Source organism: Piliocolobus tephrosceles, chromosome 1 (genome assembly GCF_002776525.5).
Source record: "Piliocolobus tephrosceles isolate RC106 chromosome 1, ASM277652v3, whole genome shotgun sequence".
NCBI classification, from domain to species: Eukaryota; Metazoa; Chordata; class Mammalia; order Primates; family Cercopithecidae; genus Piliocolobus; species Piliocolobus tephrosceles.
Window position 1 is genome coordinate 152,319,398 of NC_045434.1, and position 20,252 is coordinate 152,339,649.

General features: G+C 34.3%; 1 protein-coding gene across 5 annotated transcripts in view; it reads right to left on the reverse strand.

The window, feature by feature from the left end:
• Positions 1-20,252, reverse strand: part of LRRC7 (leucine rich repeat containing 7) — a 544,610-nt gene that overhangs the window by 261,842 nt on the left and 262,516 nt on the right. For all 5 annotated transcript variants that reach the window (XM_031935208.1, XM_026454139.2, XM_031935212.1 and 2 more), the window contains 2 exons: positions 12,685-12,763; positions 2,919-3,008 (listed from right to left, as the gene is read on the reverse strand). In XM_031935208.1, the coding sequence (XP_031791068.1) occupies positions 2,919-3,008; positions 12,685-12,763 (169 nt within the window). The remainder of the gene's footprint in view (positions 1-2,918; positions 3,009-12,684; positions 12,764-20,252) is intronic.

Sequence of the window (20,252 nt, forward strand, 5' to 3'; positions counted from 1 at the left end):
TTCAAAGATATCTTTGGATTCCAGCCTTCTAAATTTCATATGTTTTATAAAAGTATATTTGTTGTTCAATTTTTGCATTGATATTTGAATGTATACCAAATACTAGATGCTGTGTTCACTAGAATATGGCAATAATTTCTCTCAAGAGACTATAAATAAACTAAAAAGCAATAATTTCTCTCAAGAGACTATAAATAAACTAAAAAGCAAGTACTATAGCATAGAGTTAAAAAAATGGGATTTTGTAGGAAGACAAACCTGGGTGAAATCCAAACTCTTTCATATTCTGCCTCTCTGACACCGGGCAAATTAATTAACCTCTCTTAATTCAATTTCATCATCCATAAGTGTGTGACAGCAGTATCACATTTGTAGGGTTTGGAACATTAAATAATGTAATACATTTAAAGCATAATTTCTGGTATATCACAAGTTTTAATAAGAATTGACTATTATTATTTTCATTATTTACACAATGGGAGAAGTGCTGCAATATACCATATTTCATTGACTCTAAGGTGCATATTTTAACATTTATGAAAAGGTTATGCATTTAAAAATCTGTCGCATCATCTGTCCCGTGACAATGCTGGGGTTGGGGAAATCATGTGAGAAGAATGAGAGGTATTCGTAGTTTCTGTTGCTTGAGTAACATTTGTGATTAGGAATGCGTTTCACACTTAATTACTTGTTAAGTTTTGTAGTCTAGGACACACTATTGTTATTCACGTCCATATTGAATGTTAAAATGTACCCAGATGAAGCTACTTTAGAACAGATATTAACTGGATTATCTGAATTCTTAATGTTTTGGGAAATATTATACTATTCGAAGTTTTTCATCTACCATCTCCCATATTTACTGTACTTTTAGGTTTTCATGTAGGTCTCTCTCCCTTTTTTTTTTTTCTTGCCTCCTATCAAGCTTTTTACTTAATTTTAATCTTATAATGAGTAATCTGTATATGAAATAAAGTGATTCAGTTCTTCACAGCATGGGTATATTCTACTAAAGGAGATTTCTTAAGCATTTGCATGTTTCAAATCTTGTCAACAATTGTACTAGTATGATATTTTGTACTGATTTTGGCTTTTAGGAGCACAGAATCTCAGGTGTTAAAAGGAATTTTAAGTGTCCTCTTGTTAAACTATCCAGTTGAAGGTTAAAGACCTTTTTAGATGATAATAATAAAATAGAGCATATTTTTTGTAGGCAATTTATGCAAAATTAAATTCTATTTTCAAGTGGTTTTGGTATTGGTGTTATGTTTTTCACTTGCCCAAATCTTTTCCTCACATTAGGACTAAAGAGAACTGACAAAAGTTCAAGAAAAAAATGTATCTTAAGATAATAATTACATATTTTCTGATTTGATAAATCCAAAGTATATTGTAATGCCATGGTCAGTGCCAGAAAGGCAAGGCTAGTTTCTATGGATGAATGATGAAATGCCAATTCATTTAGAAGCCAGGCAATGCTCTTTGGATGCTCTGTGAAGTTTAAAACTGCCCAAGTATATGCTGTTCATAAGTGTTGTGATGGTGTGATGTGCAAAAGTAAGGGAATCTGGGAAATGTTGATGTGCTCTCAGTATGTAAATGGAGGCTGTCACATGTTAAGTGACTTCATTATTCAACTGAGTTCTTAATGTCCTGTGCCAGCTTTGGTCAACAGATTCGTGTCAAGCTACACTTAGTCTATTATATGAACAATTTCAAAGATATTCATTTACATAAATGCAGTTGACAATAAACTTAAAAATGTCCTAGCTGTTGAGATATATCTTTTGCACAAAAAAGTTCATTGTAGAACACCTGAAAAATATTGAAAAACATGTCAAGATGACAATAAAAATTATTCATAATTTTACTTTTAAGATACCAGTCTTTCATTTCATACAGATTCATATTAATATGGGAAATATCTTAAGAATTAAAAAAAATACTTTCCTAAGATAATATTATTAATTATTATACAGTATTATCATATAGATGAACCATAATATATTTAACCAATATCCTAGACAGATATGTGATTTCACTTTTTTCACTTTGTAAATAACAATAAACTTGTCCATAAATCCCAGTGGGATACTGACAATGGTAATAGACATTTCTAGAAATGATTCACAGAGGCAACGATTGTAAATATTTTCAAAGGTTTTAAAAGCATACTGCCCTGCTTGAAGGTCATAACATTCTACAGTCCTATCAGAGAGCATGAGATCATCTCTGTTCTTATACTCTAAAAAAAAGTTTTTGCAATATGTTGGAACATAAAGGTTTTTTATTGTTTTAACTTGTATTATATTTATTATTTGTGAAGACAGACATGTTTTATGTGTTCCCCAGCCATTCATATATGTTATTATGAATTGCTTTTTTCTTGTAATTCGACCATTTTCCCCTAAAATCTTTGTTTGCATATTTATATGTAAGAATTCTTTCTATGTTAAACATACAAATAATTTTTTTCATATATAATGAAACTATTTTTCAGTTTATTGTTTTACCTTAAATCTTTGATTTTCTGATACTTTATGTTAAAAGTATTTAGGTAGCCATATCTATCCATTTATGGTATTCGTCTTTGCGGCTATGCCTGTAAAGGTATTTCTCAACAAAAGATCCATAAATATTCATCTCCTCTTTTCCCCTCAGATCATTTCTGGCTTTATTTTTTTATATTCAACTCTTTAATTCGTCTAGAATTTATTTGACTATTAATGTCATGTAAAGGCCTAATTTTACTTTATTTTTTGTAAAAGTTTCATTAATTAACAGAGCTCCATTTATTGAATAATAATGAGGCCTATCTTTAATCACAGCTGGCACTTTTGAAGTCTCATCAACTGACACTAGTAAAGCACTTACCTAAGGTGAAATATAATTGCATAATTTAAATTTCTTATTCTTACCTTCCAAAATTGGCTGGAAGAAATTCAAGAAAGGCGTCATTCAGGTAGAGCTGGGTCAGGTTTAGGAGCTGTGTGAAGCCATCAGGGAGTCTAAAAAGGAGTTAAAGTGTTAGTCATTGCATTGATGTTGCTATAGAAACAGAACAAAAATATATATCTCTGAGGAGAAACAATATAAATGTAATATATTTTTCAACTCTCCTTTGGTATTACAGTAATGAAAGAATTTATTGAGCATGTTGTTTCAGTTTGAAAATTTTGCCTGTTATTAAAGTAAATAGCATTTATCCACTTCCATGCTACTCTCCTACACTAAGATTTATGTCACTGCTAAAATTAGCAACATCATCTCTTATTGCTGGCCTAACCTTATGCACACCAGCCAGGACATTTTTTATGGAAATCTCAAATTGTTTGGCTTGTTTGTAATTTAAAACTAATGTTCCTTTTTCAACGGAATATTCACATATATAGTCAGGCAAGAGTATCCAGTTACTATTTCACTTAATCATCAAAATTTGTCTACAATTTGTTACAGTGATGACTAAAGTTGCCCAGTATGAAAAGTGAAGGAGCATGTTGCCCCCTTGACTAATAATTTCTTTAATGCCTGCTCAACATCTATGTGAATCATGATTCAAATTGGTCTAATTAATATCTATTAAAAATGACAAAGAACATTGAAAAGATAATTAGACAATCATAAAGGCTATAAACTGCATCAAAAAATTAAGAAAATAACCTTTACGAGTTGTAGAAGTTAGATTAAATCATTATTTTAAAGGTAAAAAGATTTAATTGAAGGATTTCTCAGGAGATTTGTTTTTAGAGGAATATTAATTATTTTATTAGTAAATTTCTATTTAAACATTTGTAATACTTTTATGTATAGTCTAGTCCAGATTTTGTTATTTTATAAAATACTCCTAAATAGCCTTCTAATTTGCCTTCTCCTCAAATTACAGCCTGTCTTCCTCCTTGCATTTACTGCTAAAATTATTTAAAAAGCTGCCTATACTCATTGCTTCTTATTACTACTCAAGCCATTGTTTTCTGGCATCTACCTCAACTCTGTTACTGAAAATGCACTCACCAAGGCCTCCACTGACCTCCTAAGTTCCAATCCCATTAGCCTCATTTTATTTCAGATCCTACATTGCCTAGCAACAGTTGCCATCACTGCTTGTTCTCCCCTTCTTTGCTTCTACTACAGTTTTCCTGCTTCTTCTTCTCCTGGGACATTATATGAGTTTTATTCCATGGTTTCTCTTCCTATGTCCAATACTTTGTTATATGTATATATAAAACACACACATATATATATATATATATATATAAAATGTTTGTATTTGGGTATGTATGTGTGTACATACATATATGTATAAAAGAATATATGTGTACCCACAATAGAATCAAGAAATAGAATCAGTATCTTTGAAACCCTCTGGGTGTCCCTCCCTGTCTACATCTTCCTTTTTGCCACACAAATTCCTGAATCATGTTTACTATTCTGTTTTGAAACAGCTTTACCACAAATATTTAATTCCCTAAAACAAAACATGTTGCATGGTTTTGCATGGTTTTGAATATTATGTAAATCAAATCATACTGTGAACATTGTCCAAAGGCTTTAAAAATTAGTATTAGATTTAAAAAATCCATCCATTTTGATGTGACTGATTGGCCATCATAGCATAGTATTCCATTGCATGAATATACAATTTCCCGTTTTCCTTCTAATGAACATTACAGTTGTTTCTTCTTCTTCTTCTTTTTTTTTTTTTTTCTTTAATAGAGTTTCACACTTGTCTCCCAGGCTAGAGTGTGATGGTGCAAACTCGGCTCACTGCCACCTCCACCTCCCAGGTTCAAGTGATTCTCCTGCCTCAGCCTCCCGAGTAGCTGGGATTACAGGCACCAGCACCACGCCCAGCTAATTTTTGTATTTTTAGTTGAGATGGGGTTTCGCCATATTGGCCAGACTTGTCTCGAACTCCTGACCTCAGGGGATCCACCTGCCTTGGCCTCCCAAATTGCTGGGATTACAGGCATGAGCCACTGCGCTCAGCCTACAGTTGTTTCTAGTTTTTCATTTTGCTATTACAAATATTGGCTTCTGTGAATATTTGTGAACATATAGTATACATTTACAAAAGATTACTTAAGTTATATCCTTAGAAGTGACATCATTGGTCATAGAGAATGCAAGTCTGTATTTACTAGATGTAGCCAAATTTCATTCAAAATAGTTCCACCTTTTTTCCATGTCGTTCCTAACCCTGGGTTTGTTAGCTTTTTTTGTTTTTGCCAATTTGGTAAATATAAAATAGCAATAATAATCATTTTGCTGGTTAGTTAGGAATAAAAGTTTATTAGCAATATTTGTTTCCTTTTGTGTGAAATACATGTTTACATATTTTACCTATTTTTCTATTGGTGCCCCAACCAGAACTCCCTGCCTTTATCATTTTGTTGTACACTGGAACAAATCATGATTGCCTGCCCCTTTCCTTCCTGTTTGAAGGCTTTCTTCAGCTGCTAAAGCCTGGTCTGTTTATGCACCTGGTAGCCCACGTTCCATGGAATTAATGTCCCTCTCAGAGACAGTACTCACCTAATGACAAGTAGGAACATAAACACTTCTGCTCCCTCTCCCATTGTGTTTGACAACTCTAGTATGTGTTCTACACTGTTACCCAGAGCTCCCCAGAAAGTTAAAGTCCAATGGCCAAATACTGTAAACGGCTTGAGAAAACACCCTCAACAAATATTTCCTGGGCTCATCTCTTAAATATACTGCTTATATTCTTTTCTAAACATCTGCTTCTGGGGAATCTAAAACAAACACATTTATATTTTTATGCTGATTTATGGCAATTCTTTACACATTGTTAGTAATAACTCCTCAATGTCATTGATAGGTTCTTGGAAACTGCAAGTTTAAGTGCAACTATGTATAACAAAACAATTTTTTAATCTTCTCTACAACATTATAATGAAATAATGTTGAAGGAAACAATGTTATTTGAAGACCTGCTGGTATGTCCTGTAACTTAAAGTTGGAGTTTCCAACAACCTATCAATGACATTAAGTGAAGACTTACTGTATATTAATCTGATATTGGTTATTTTTGCTGTAAATACATTTTTCTAGTTTGTATTTTGGAGCTGAATTGTGTGGATATGATTTCATAGAGGATGTTGCCATAAATTTTCTTTTAAGAGACATAGGATTTATGAAAGTAGAAAAGAAAAAGAAGGGAGGCAAGTGAAAAACGAGGGTTTTTATGATGTAGAGGTAAGAAGACACTTGAGATGTATAACGAAGAGAAGATGAGTTCTGGAGCAAATACTTTATGTATGACAGTATCGGGAGTTAATATTTAAGAATATCAGGAGAGGGCAGGGTTTACAGTCCTTGAATGCTCAACTCAAAGATTTGAACTTAATCTTATAGAAATGAAAGGCTATGGTAGGTCATTACTTTTCTCTGTGTTTTACTTTGTTGTAATGCATTAGAGCTCATGTCCTGATAGTATGACAGTTGTTATGATGTTAAATACATTTGTTTACACAGATGTTAAAACATTTCCATTGGAATTTAAGTATTATCTTTGATGTCTTGTAATTCAAAACAACTAGTTACATATGACTTTTCAAAAAGATGATCAGTAAGATACATGTAAAATTAGATGAATGTTAAAACCATTAATCTAATAATTTAACAGTGTCACTACTCAGTAAAAAATGGCTTTTAAAGTACAAATTTTCTATTTGTAGGGACCAATATTTTTCCTATGTATCAAAACTATCCAGGTTCTCTCAGTCTACTATTCTCCATATATATGTAATAAATGATATTGTACTACTTCTTTGATCAAAAATATACTTATTTTTTGCTTCTTTTTTGGTAATGCTTATGCCCTAGAAGAATCTGGCTTATTACATAGAACATTTTGTTCAGAGTTTAAGAATTGACCACATTTTGCAGATTCCAATGACAAAACTGGACCACCAAAAATAGGTTGTATCAAAAACCAGCATGCAAAGTAAGCCAGTTTTTATCAGCCTGGTTATAAAAAAAAGATGTATTGACATTTTTCTATTGAACTTTTCTTCTTAAAAATGTAGAGTTAAGAATATGATTACATAGTATGTCTTATTTAATGACATCTATGTTTTATTTCAATTCACTTCAATGCGAATTTATTGAATGGTTACTCTGCACTTAGATTCAAAATTAATGTCTTCTTTACTTTTCTTATATGATTCTATTCATAGATTTAGTTGAATGTTTATACAATTATACTTTGCACTAGTATTGGAAATTTTCTAGTCCTGGGAAAAATTATAAATTATTTGGGGATAAGGAATTTTTAAAATCTCTTAAACTGTCCATTATTGTACTTTGAAAATAACATACAATGAAAAATGGATTTGATGTTATTTGAAAAATCATATATATACTGTCAGTAAGTCTGCCAAAAAAAGATATTCAACTTTATCATTAATTTTATGTACATTTTGTAGCTTCTAATAGAGACAAGGGCCTGACTTGTCAATATAATCACTTCCAGAAAAACATATGAGGAACTGTAAGGAAGAAAGTATTCCATAGCAAGCAGGATACACTTGGTGAAGGTGACAATCTTAAGTTGCCTTTACTTTCCTCTAAAGTATTCAATGAAATTCAATATCTGACATTAAGGAAGGAGCTCTCAATAATGAAATGATTTTACTATCCTAAAATAACTTGGTGGCATTTCACATGTGACAGATTTATTTAAAAATTCAAAGAATATATATGTTTTATAAATTGGCAAATAATTCATTCTACTAAGTAAATGCTTTCCTTTTATTAATTGCTTAAATTAAAAGTGGTATATACAAATACATAGTTACATAGAACAAATGAGATGTGGTGTTTGATGGATCAGTAGAGTTACTCTAGTTAACATTAATTAAATTTACATTTCAAAATAGCCAGAAGAGAATTAGAATGTTCCTAGTGTAAAGAAAAGATAAATATTTAAAATGATGGATATCCCAATTACCCTGATTTGATTATATGAATGTATCAAATGATCACATGTGCCCATCCAAAATGTACATCTATATATATCAATTAAAAAACTACAACAAAGATAGAATAACAATAGACCCAGACACCCATATAGTTTAGCATTTGGGCACATAATATCAGCTATGTGGAAGATACATTCTAAATGCCCCACCATGATCCTCACCTCCTGATGTTTATGCCCTTGTATAATCTCCTTCCTTTGAGTGTTGGTAGGACCTGTGACTTGCTACTGATCAATAGAATGTGGCAAATATGACGGAATGTCTCTCCCACAACTAAATTACATTATATAACTCCATCTGGCTAAGAGACTCAAAACTGCCTTGGGGGAGAATTACATGGCAAGGAACTGCACACAGTCTCCAGGTCCCATGAGTGGTTGCCAGCTGACAGCCAGCAAAGAGTGCAGCCTGATGAAACTCTGAAGCAGGGGACCCAGATGAGCCATTCTCAAATTCCTGACCCACAGACATTGAGAAATAAATAATATGTGTTGTTTTAAGCTGATACATTTGTGGCGATTTGTTTCAGAGCATTAGAAAATTAATAAAGATTTTTGATGATTGGAATTGAGGTTCTGCTGTAACTGATTTCAAAAATGTGCAGTGGCTTTGAAAGCTCTCAGTGGTCACAGACTGGAGAACGTTAAAAAAACATGATAAAGCATACATTTTCTTAAAAAGATGTTTAGAAGAAATCTAAACTTTAACGGCCCTGCTAGTGAGGGCTCAAAAGGAAGTGAATGTCAGGTTACTGGAAATTTTCTCAATCTGATAAATGGCATATATTTAAAAAACAGGTAACAGTCACACATAATGGTGAAACTCTAAATGATTTCTCTCTAAGATTGGGAACAAGATAATGATGCCTGCTTTCACCTCTGACGTTCAACATGTAAAGGAGGTGTTAGCCAAGACCAAAAGGTAAGAAAAACAAACAAATAAATGGCAAGGAGATAAAAAATGATAAAATGAGACTGTCTTATTCACAGGTAACATGATATTCTACAAAGAAAATTTCACAAAAATCTACACATGCAATTTAATGGAATTAGTGAGTTTAGTAAGATTGAAGAAGATCAGATAAATATTAAAAATCAATTGTGTTTGTACATGCTGGCAGTAAACAATTGGAATAATAAAAAATCATTCGCAATAGCACAAAAACCATAAAACACATAGAATAAAATGAACAAAATTTGTATGCTGAAATCTATAAAACATTGATAAAATTTTAAATACTGAAATAAGTATGGAGCTATAACTATACTCAGGGATGAGAATATTCAATGTTTTTGAGATGTTAAGTTCTACCCAAATTGATCCACAGATTTAATGCAATCCCTATCAAAATTCCAACATGCTTGTACATTTTTGTATAAATTAGCAAGCTAATTATAAAATTCACATAGAATAGCAAAGAGCATACTAGCCCAAATGATTCTGATGAAGAACAAAGTTGAAGGACTCATATTTTCTGATTTCATGACTTACTATTATGTAAAGCTACAGTAATTAAGACAGTAGGGAATTGGTGTAAAGACAAACATATAGATTAACAAAAATTGTAAATCCAGAAATAAACTCAAATATATGTGATCAATTGTTTAACAACAATGTATACAAAATCAACTTTAAATGGATCATAGACCTAACTGTAAAGCCTAAACTATAAGAGTTTCAGAAGAAGGCATAGGGGAAAATCACTATGGCTATACATTTAGTAAAGATATCCTAGATAAAAAAGAACAGCAGAAACCATAAAAAATTATTAAATAGAAATTCATCAAATTTAAAACCCTCTCTTTGAAAGGTACTACTTAGAAAATAAAGAGAGCAGCCATAGAATAAGAGCAAATCTTCACTTCCAAATAAGGATCTTCTAAAGGTCCAGAATACATACATAATTCTTATAATTCACCAATAAAAAGGAAAACCAATAAAAATGAACAAGAAATTTGAATCTTTAGCAAAGAAGCAATATAGATTATAAATAAATATATGGAAAGGTGCTAATGAGACATTAGACATATATATTAAAACCATAATGAAATACCATTTCTACTACACTGGTTAAAATGGAAAAAAATAAAAAACTAATAGAACCAAATTCTGGCAAAGATGAGGAACAACTGAACTCTGAACAACTGAAATGATGTAATGCACAACTGAATACCTTTGGGAAAGCAGTTTGGAAGCTTCTTATCAGGTTAAACATACACATACCATACTACTCAGAAAACTAGTCCTAGGACTTCACCCAATAGAAATGAAAATATATGCTCACATAAACACTTGTGCATAGTTTGTACTAGCTTTATTCATAATAGCCCAAAACTGGAAACAACCCAAATGCCTATCAACTGAAATATAGATACATAAATAATGCTATATCCACACAATGGAATGCTACCTGGCAATAAAGGGGAATAAAGTACTGATTATTGAAAAATTACAAATAAATTTCAAAATCATTATGTTAAGTAAAAGAAGTCAGACACAAAAGTATGATATCATTTATTTTTCATTTCGAAAAAGACAAAGCAATGGGGATAATAATCATCAGTGGATGACTGGGCTAAGGGAATTTTTGAGATGATGCAATAGTCTATATCTTGACTATGGAGATGGTCACATGACTGTATACATTTGTTAAAATTCATTGAACCATACACCTAAATATAATTAATTTTATTTTTTTGTGAGAGGGTCACACTCTCATGCCCAGGTTGGAGTACAGGGGCATGATAATGGTTCACTGCAGCCTTGTCCTCCCAGGCTAAAGTGATTCTCCCACCTTAGTCTCTCAAGTAGCTGGGACTATAGGCATCCACCACCATACCAGGCTAATATTTTATATATTTTGTAGAGATAGAGTTTCACCATGTTGCCAGGGCCAGTTTTGAACTTATGTGATCCTCCTGCCTTGACCTCCCAAAGTGTTGGGGTCACAGGTGTGAGCAACCATGACTGGCCAGAGTGAATTTTATTGTATAGAAAAAACATATTTAAAAACCTGACTTTAAAATTTGATAAACAATTTATAATGACTTTTCATAATTTTTGTGAATTCCAAAACTGTTTAATGTTTATAGTGTTATGCATTTTGCTGAAATAGGTCATATTTATTTATCTTTTAAAAAGTTAAACATATGAAGGGAATTAGACATATCCAATAAACCCATAGACTTGAAATTTCTCGGAGATGTAATTTATCATCTGGCTTCCACTCCCAAAGACCTACTATGATTCCTAAATAAGATGAGCTATTAGAATTAAATAATTAGGGGAAAAAAAGCAATTTATTGTCAATACTGAATTGTTTTCACTTAATTCAGGGACATGGTTGTAGTCCTGGTGGGAGAAATTAATAACATCTATTTCATTGAGATGTTGAAAAAATTGCTTTTTTGGTCTAAGAGTTTTGGGAAAAGCTTTTTAGGGTTTTGTTTTCTCTTTTTTTCCCTCCCTATCTACTTCTCAGGAAGAAAAACTGTAATTTTTAACGTAAAGGCCTCAGATTATTTCACAAACCATTCACTATAAAGATCTCCATCTAAACTTTGATCTCATTCTTTTACATTCTATTCCACTCCTCACCTTGTCTAGAGCCTCTTTCCATCATCCATAGAGAACCACTTTCACTATTCCCTCTCCTCAACTCTACTGGTATACAATTTCCCATCAACTTCCCTTTGACAAATTTATTTATGTCTTCTTCTAAAAACACTCCATCCATTAAATGTCTTTCCAGTGGGCTTCAGTTTCCCCCAGTCTCCTACACTTCATCAGACAAAATATTAAGGAATTTTTTTCAAATCCTACTGTCAGCTTTGTATAATTAAAATGCCAGTCTTACTCTGAAGCTCATTTTTTGCAGCCCAATACCACTGACTTGTTTCAACCTCTTCTAAATATTACAACTGTCAGTAACCTCTCTAGATTTTATTTCTACTTCCATTATTAAGTGACTTTAACATTCAGGTTCATGACTCCTCCAATCAATTTATTTTATTGCTTCCTGACCTACTTCATTCCACAGACTTCTGTCACTACACCATATGCTCAGTTCACCAACATGGTCACTTTCTGGGTATCATTTTTCTACGGCATTTCTTAATTAACAGATCTCGGACTACAAATACCCATTTTCTGATCACAGCATCTCTATCATCCAGGCCTTCCATTTTCCTGTCCTCTTAGGGTTATCTCTTTGCTCTTGCTGCAATCTCTGGTATACAAGTACTTTCTATTTCTGGTCATACTTAATTCCCTTGAACTATGTGATAGGTTATTTTTATGCACTTATCCTTACCTTAAACTCTGCACTATCTTGAACTTCTGCCAGGCCCTTTATGCTCGTTTTCCACCATGACCATTACTAATAACCGTTTTTTTCGTTTCAACTCTTATCTATGGAATGTTACCTGAGAGTTGTGGAAAATGGTGAAAAAGTTTGCTTCAAAATAATACTATCTTTTGCCAATTGGGTCTTCCTTGCTACTCAGCAATGTTTTTAATCATCTTTTGTCAAACTATTCTGATTAATTTTTCCCATAATTCTATTAAATGTTATGTCAATGTTACATTTCAGTTTAAATTATGATGCGCATTTCATCTATCTTGGTACATTATTATACAATGGAAACATAAAAATAAATAAAATTTAATCACTCATACTCACTTAGAAATGGGATTGACACTGGCTTCAATAATTGTTAAACACTTACAGCACTTTATGTTTTCTGGAAATTCTTGTACACCTAAAATGTGAAAAAAAACAAAGTACATGAAAATGTTCCAACAAATATTCTTTAAACTATAGTTCTAATATTTAGATAATGATTAAACTATGAGTCAGTATATGGTATAAACACCATTTAGAATAACCATTTAAGTAGAAATAAAAACTTAATAACATATCAATATTATTAATCATATATACATTATTTTTAATAAAAGTTGAATGTTAAATAATATTTTATAATAAAAGTTTAAAATTGATTATAAGATTGAGGACAATTGTGTATTTGACCTAAGATAACACTTTGATCTTTAGTAACCTAAAGAAATAAAAATAGCTTAAGTTATTAAGTTATAGTGCCACTACTGAGAGAAGGGAAAACAAGTAGATGTAAAGAAAACAGAAGATAAAATCTTTATTTCCAATAATCATTTTATAAGGCTAGGAAGGTTGAACATATACATGTGAAAAATACTTAAGAACACACCCCAAACTGATAGATATTCCCAAACTAATATTGGGCTCTGCTAAATTTTATACAATTCTTTTTTTGGTGGCCATACAGAGTGTAGCTCTGCATCTGCCTGAAAGTGTGAAGAGACAAGCAGCTTTCCTTGGGTCCTCCCTGGAGTCTCTGAGGTAGCCAGCCTGGCTGATTGCCCTTGGAGATTTGCTCATCTGCTGTCACAGCTGTGCTACTGGCTGTGTGACAGAAAAACACAGATTTTTCTATGAAACTGAATATGCAAAAGCTGCAAACCTAATCCATAAATGTGAGGGTTAGAGGAATAAAAGATGTGGGGGATATTTCAATCAAATGACAGAAAAGCATCAATGTAGTAGGCCCCGCAAAAGTTACAAGGGAAGAAGCTATATGAAGCTGTTATGATACGATATGCCTGCAGTACTACTTTCTCTCAATTTTTGAAACTATTATTAAGGATGTAAAAATTTTCAAAAAGAACTGGCCTTTCCCAGTACTTCATATCTGAGGGAAGGATAAGGAATAGTTTCTGGCAGGATGTAATTGAACTTTTTGATGATGGATGCTCAAGAAACAAAAGATTCCACCTTTCTGGATTCCATTCATCTAGACTACCATGTCTGCAGGACTTCAAAGCCCTTGAAGTAGCAGGAGGGTAGTCAAATCCAGAACAGGTCACTTATCCACTGCCAAATAGGGGCACAAAGGGGTACAAAGTGGGGAATTTGTGATATTTCTCACCCCATTTCTCTCCATTTAAAATTTCATGAAATCATGTGGTCCTAAAATTATTACTGAACTATTCTGACTTCTAAATAAGAGCCTCCAAAAGTTTGGGAGCTCCATTATGTATGAAATTAATGAAAAAGCCTGTTTCTCTTGTTTTTGGAAGGCCATAACACCTAGAACTTCTTCCATTAAATAGTCACTAAAAAAAGGGCAGCCAGGTCAATAATATAAGTTGTGAATCATTCTTAACATTTTCCCTTAAAAGTCTTTACTTTAAATATCTTCAACCAACAGGAGTATAAATTTCTCCTTTTCTCTGTTTAGCTTTTTCTGTTCACTCTCCAATCTGGGCTCATTGCATGCTGGTATGCATGATGCCTTATCTCCACAGGTCCCTGCCTTAAAATGGTATATCCTTAAATTATGTGTAAACCAGGACATGGAAGCAGAAGTAACTTAAAACATGATTTTAAGAAAAAGATGATGTCTCTTTATCTTCTACTGAAAATGGAATTGCCTACTGTGGTGAAAATGGTGCTATATTATTTATTTAAAAATTTGTGTTATATTGTTTACAGTTTAAATTTAAAATAATTCAGAGCAGAGTCTGTTGGCTTAAGATGGAGTCCTAGCTATAAACCTTCTGGCTGGGTAGCCCTAGGCAAGTCCTTTAAACTCCCAATGCCTTAGTTTCCTACTCTGAAAAATAGTGATTATATGAATGGTTTTATAATAAAGTTGTAGTGAAGATTGAAAGAGATTATACAGAAAAGCAATTGGCACAAAGTGCTGTAATAATGTTATCTATAATTATTAGAAATAAAAAGGAATCGGAGGATGTAAGTCAAAAAAAGAACCAAAAACATACCAAAATGATCTGGCTTCAAGTATAAATGTGTAAAATTTATCTACCTTAGAGAACACAGGAAAAAGAATTAGTGTGCTGAAAGAATATAATATAATATATATACTGTGAATATATACATTATTAATGTGTGTGGATGTGTGTGTACACACACACACACTTTTTTTTTCACACACACACACTTTTAAAACTGATGTTCTTTGAGGACTTAAAAGTGCCAGACATTGTGCCAAGGTTACAGACATAAAAAATGGGATGAAAATGACTTCATGACATTTTTCTTAAATTGATGTTCTAACTCAGAAGAATGATTGAAAGAAAAACTATAGAAGAATCAAAAGATAAATGTGAAGAAGTCTTCTAGAAAATGTGGTAATATTAGGCAAAAAGACAGTAAAGATGAATTTTTAATAGTTGAGACATTTTAGTATCCGAGTAATGAAGTTCTAAGAAGAGTAAACTGAGAACACAAAGGACAGAAAATACTAAAGGAACAATTCAAGAATATTTCAGTAATTTCAAACAATGAACGAGTTTGTTTCAGATTGGAAAAGCTCACTCATTCAAGGAGTATTGAGGATTAAGAGGGGAGAGAAAAATCAGGTTTCACACAAAGGAACAAAATCTAGATGACATTTGACTTCTCAAAAATATTTGGAATGAGAAAATTATACAGAAATATATCCAACTTCTGAAGGAAAATGATTTTCAACTAAAATCCTATACACTACCAAACCAATATTCCCAAACTATGAAAATGAGTGTGGAATAAAGATATTTTCAGTGATATAAGCAAGATGGCAGAATAGGAGTTTTCTAACATGACACGGTTTACTGATTTTGGCAACCACCTGCAGATAAGAATATTTTTGTGGGAGCTTGGAAGTCCAGTGGAGAAATTCCACCATATCATTGGAGCAAAGCTTATGAGAATAGACTCATTGAAGAGATTAAGGAGAATAGTTTCATTTTACCCATTAGGCCCCTCCCTCAAGGTGGCACAGCTCAATGCCAGGAGAAACTCCTTCAACTCACAATTGTCCTCACAGGGGAAAGTAAAAATGTAATGAGTGAGGATTCCCCAACTGTGCGGGATATTGTCCTAGAGGCCTACTTCTTTCTTGCCCCACTTAGAATACTGAGGGCATCAACAAGGCAGAGTGGCTGGGAGAGGTTAGGAGCTGGGAGGAGAGGTAGGGACTCTCAGCAACCAAGGTTCAAAACTAAACAAAGAGCTGTATATTCTATTATTCTCCAACAGAAAGTTTGCCCATGACCTGTTCGGTATGCCTCACCTGTGGACCACCATAACTGACCCGTAGGTCCTCCCAACAGATTGTGTTTTTCAGCCTCCCCTCTATAACTGTAGCTAGCTCCTTTCATGTGCCTGACAGATAGTCAGTGTGAGCACTTGCAGTTGTCTGGCCAGGATACACAGCCAGCCACCTTGACTTTGTGGGAGTGGGAGAAGGAACATAAACTTGAGCATTTCAGAGCATTGCCTAAAAAAACAAGTGACAGATTCCCAGCACACAGTCTGGCTTTGTGGGACTGAGAAAGGGCAAACAATCTTAAGAAATTCTGCCCAAGTGGAAACAAAATAGGTGGAGCAGGCACATCCATAGCAAAAGTCTGAGAGAGACTCAGAATCCCTGATCTGGCTGACTGGTGAAGGTGTTTCTCTCCTGAAGCAAGTCAGTAAAGACTGAAGGAGGTGACAGCTTCTTCAAACACAAAGACAACAATACAAGACTTCTAGGAATACAAACAAAACAAAACAAGGGAAAATGACACCACCAAAATAACACAATTTTTTTTTTTTTTGACAGAGTCTCACTCTGTTACCAAGGATGGAGTACACTGGAACAATCTCAGCTCACTGCAACCTCCACCTCCTAGGTTCAAGTGATTCTCCTGCCTCAACCTCCTGAGTAGCCAGGATTACAGATGCCTGCCACCACACCTGGCTATTTTTTTGTATTTTTAGTAGAGATGGGGTTTTGCCATGTTGGCCAGGCTGATCTTGAACTCCTGACCTCAAGTGATTCACCCGTCTCAACCTCCCAAAGTGTTGAGATTACAGGAGTGAGCCACTATGGGAACACAATTTTCTAGTAACCAAACTGAAAGAAATGAAGCTCCGTTAAATGCCTAACAAAAACATCAAAATTAATATTTTAAGGAAGCTGAGTAAGTAACTAGAGGGCACAGATGGACAAATCAATAAAATCAGGAAAACAATTAACAAAACAAGAAGTTAAATGAAGAGACAGAAATCACTAAAAAATCCCAGAAATCCTGGAGCTGAAGAATACAATAAATGAAATGGAAAATACAATATAGAACTCCACAGCAGACTTGATCAAGCAGGAAAAATGAATGTAAATTGGAGACAGCTCATTTAAGATTATTCAGTCAGAGTAGAAAAATGAAGACAGAATGAAAAGGAATGAAGAAAGCTTATGGGATTTATGGGACACCATCAAAAGAAATAAAATATGGATTACAGAAAACCCAGAATAAGAAGAGAAAGTACATAAAACTTATTTAAAGTAATACATTTATGCAGCCAACAAATTTATGAAAAAATGCTCATCATCACTGGTCACTAGAGAAATGCAAATCAAAACCACAATGAGATACTGTCTCATACCAGTTAGAATGGTGATCACTAAAAAGTCAGGAAACAACAAATGCTGGAGAGGAGAAATAGGAATGCTTTTACACTGTTGGTGGGAGTGTAAATTAGTTCAACCATTGTGGAAGACAGTGTGGCAATTCCTTAAGGATCTAGAACTATAAATACCATTTGACCCAGCAATCCCATTACTGGGTATATACCCAAAGGATTATAAATCATTCTAATATAAAGATACATGCACATGTATGTTTATTGCAGCACTGTTTACAATAGCAAAGTATTGGAACCAACCCAAATGTCCATCATGATAGACTGGATAAAGAAAATGTGGCACATATACACCATGGAATACTATGTATCCATAAAAAAGGATGAGTTTGTGTCCTTTGCAGGGACATGGATGACGCTGGAAACCATCATTCTCAGCAAACTAACACAAGAACAGAAAACCAAGCACTGCATATTCTCACTCATAAGTAGGAGTTGAACAGTGAGAACACATGAACACATGGAGGGGAACATCACACACTGGAGCCTGCTGGGGGGATAGGGAAGGGATAGCATTAGGAGAAACACCTAATGTAGATGACGGGCTGATGGGTGCAGCAAACCACCATGGCACCTGTATACCTATGTAAAAACCTCCATGTTCTACACATATACCCCAGAAATTAAAGTGTAATAATAATAATAAATAACTATAACATCAAATACTTAAAATGTGTGTGTGTGCATGGGGTAAGTGTGTGGATCTTTTGTAAGTGATCAAAGTTAAGTTACTATCAGCTTAAAATAGTGTTATAACTATAAGATGTTGCAACAGCCTATGTTATAATATAGCCACATGGAAACCACAAAGACCTATAGTAGATACACAGAAGATAAAAAGAAATAATTTAAAACATACACTGTATAAAATTAAATCACAAAGAAAGAGAACAAAAAGAAAGAACAAAGAAACTATAAAACAACCAGAAAAAATCAAGAAAATGGCAATAATAAATCCTTATCAATAATTATTTTAAATATAAATAGGCTAAGTCATCCAATGTAAAGACATAGAGTTGCTGAATAGATAAAAAAAAATGAACTGACTACACGTGCTTGAAACAAACTTTCAGGACTTATGTAGGCTGAAACAAAAGGATAGAAATAATATCTCATGCAAATATAAACCAAAAAAGAGCAGGAGTAGCTGTACTTATTTCAGACAAAATAGGCTTTAAGTCAAAAATCTGTCACAAGTGACAAAGAGGGTAAATTATATAACAATAAAAGTGTCAATTCAGCAAGAGGATATAATAAAAATATATATGCAGCCAATATCAGATAACCTAAATATATTCAGCAAGCATTGACAGACCAAAAGGAGAAATAGAATAAAATATAATAAAACAGTAGGGATGAAAACTAAATCGATGGTCCCAGAGCAAGATGGCCGAAGAGGAGCAGCTCCAGCCTCCAGCTCCCAGTGCGAGTGACACATAGGATGGGTGATTTCTGCATTTTCAACTGAGGTACTGGGTTCATCTCACTGGGGAGTGCCAGACAATTGATGCTGGTCAGCTAGTGCAGCCCGACCAGCGAGAGCTGAAGCAGGGTGAGCCATTGCCTCACTTGGGAAGCACAAGGGGGAAGGGAATCCCTTTTCCTAGCCAAGGGAAACTGAGACATACAACACCTGGAAAATCAGGTAACTCCCACCCTAATTCTGTGCTTTACCAAGGGTCTTAGCAAACAGCACACCAGGAGATTATATCCCACACCTGGACAGGAGGGTCCCACGCCCACAGAGCCTCCCTCATTGCTAGCACAGCAGTCTGAGATCTGACTGTAAGGCAGCAGCGAGGCTGGGGGAGGGGCGCCCGCCATTGCTGAGGCTTAAGTAGGTAAACAAAGCCGCCAGGAAGCTCAAACTGGGTGGACCCCACTGCAACTCAAGGGGGCCTGCCTGTCTCTGTAGACTCCACCTCTGGGGACAGGGCATAGCTAAACAAAAAGCAGCAGAAACCTCTGCAGATGTAAATGACCCTGTCTGACAGCTTTGAAGAGAGCGGTGGATCTCCCAGCACAGAGGTTGAGATCTGAAAACAGACAGACTGCCTGCTCAAGTGGGTCCCTGATCCCTGAGCAGCCTAACTGGGAGACATCCCCTACTAGGTGCAGACCAACACCTCACACCTCACACGGCAGGGTACACCCCTGAGATGAAGCTTCCAGAACAAGAATTAGACAGCAACACTCGCTGTTCAGCAATATTCTATCTTCTGCAGCCGCCGCTGCTGATACCCAGGCAAACAGGGTCTGGAGTGGACCTCAGCCAATCTCCAACAGACCTACAGCTGAGGGTCCTGACTGTTAGAAGGAAAATTAACAAACAGAAAGGACACCCACACCAAAACCCCATCAGTTCATCCCCGTCATCAAAGACCAAAGGCAGATAAAACCACAAAGATGGGAAAAAAGCAGTGCAGAAAAGCTGGAAATTCAAAAAATCAGAGCACATCTCCCCTTCCAAAGGAACGCAGCTCATTGCCAGCAATGGATCAAAGCTGGATGGAGAATGACTTTGACAAGTTGAGAGAAGAAGGCTTCATCGATCAAATTTCTCAGAGCTAAAAGAGGAACTATGTAACCAGTGCAAAGAAACTAAAAATCTTGAAAACAGAATGAAAGAATGGATAACTAGAATAATCAATGCAGAGAAGGCCATAAACGAATTGAGAGAGATAAAAACCATGACACGAGAAATACGTGACAAATGCACAAGCTTCAGTAACCAACTCGAT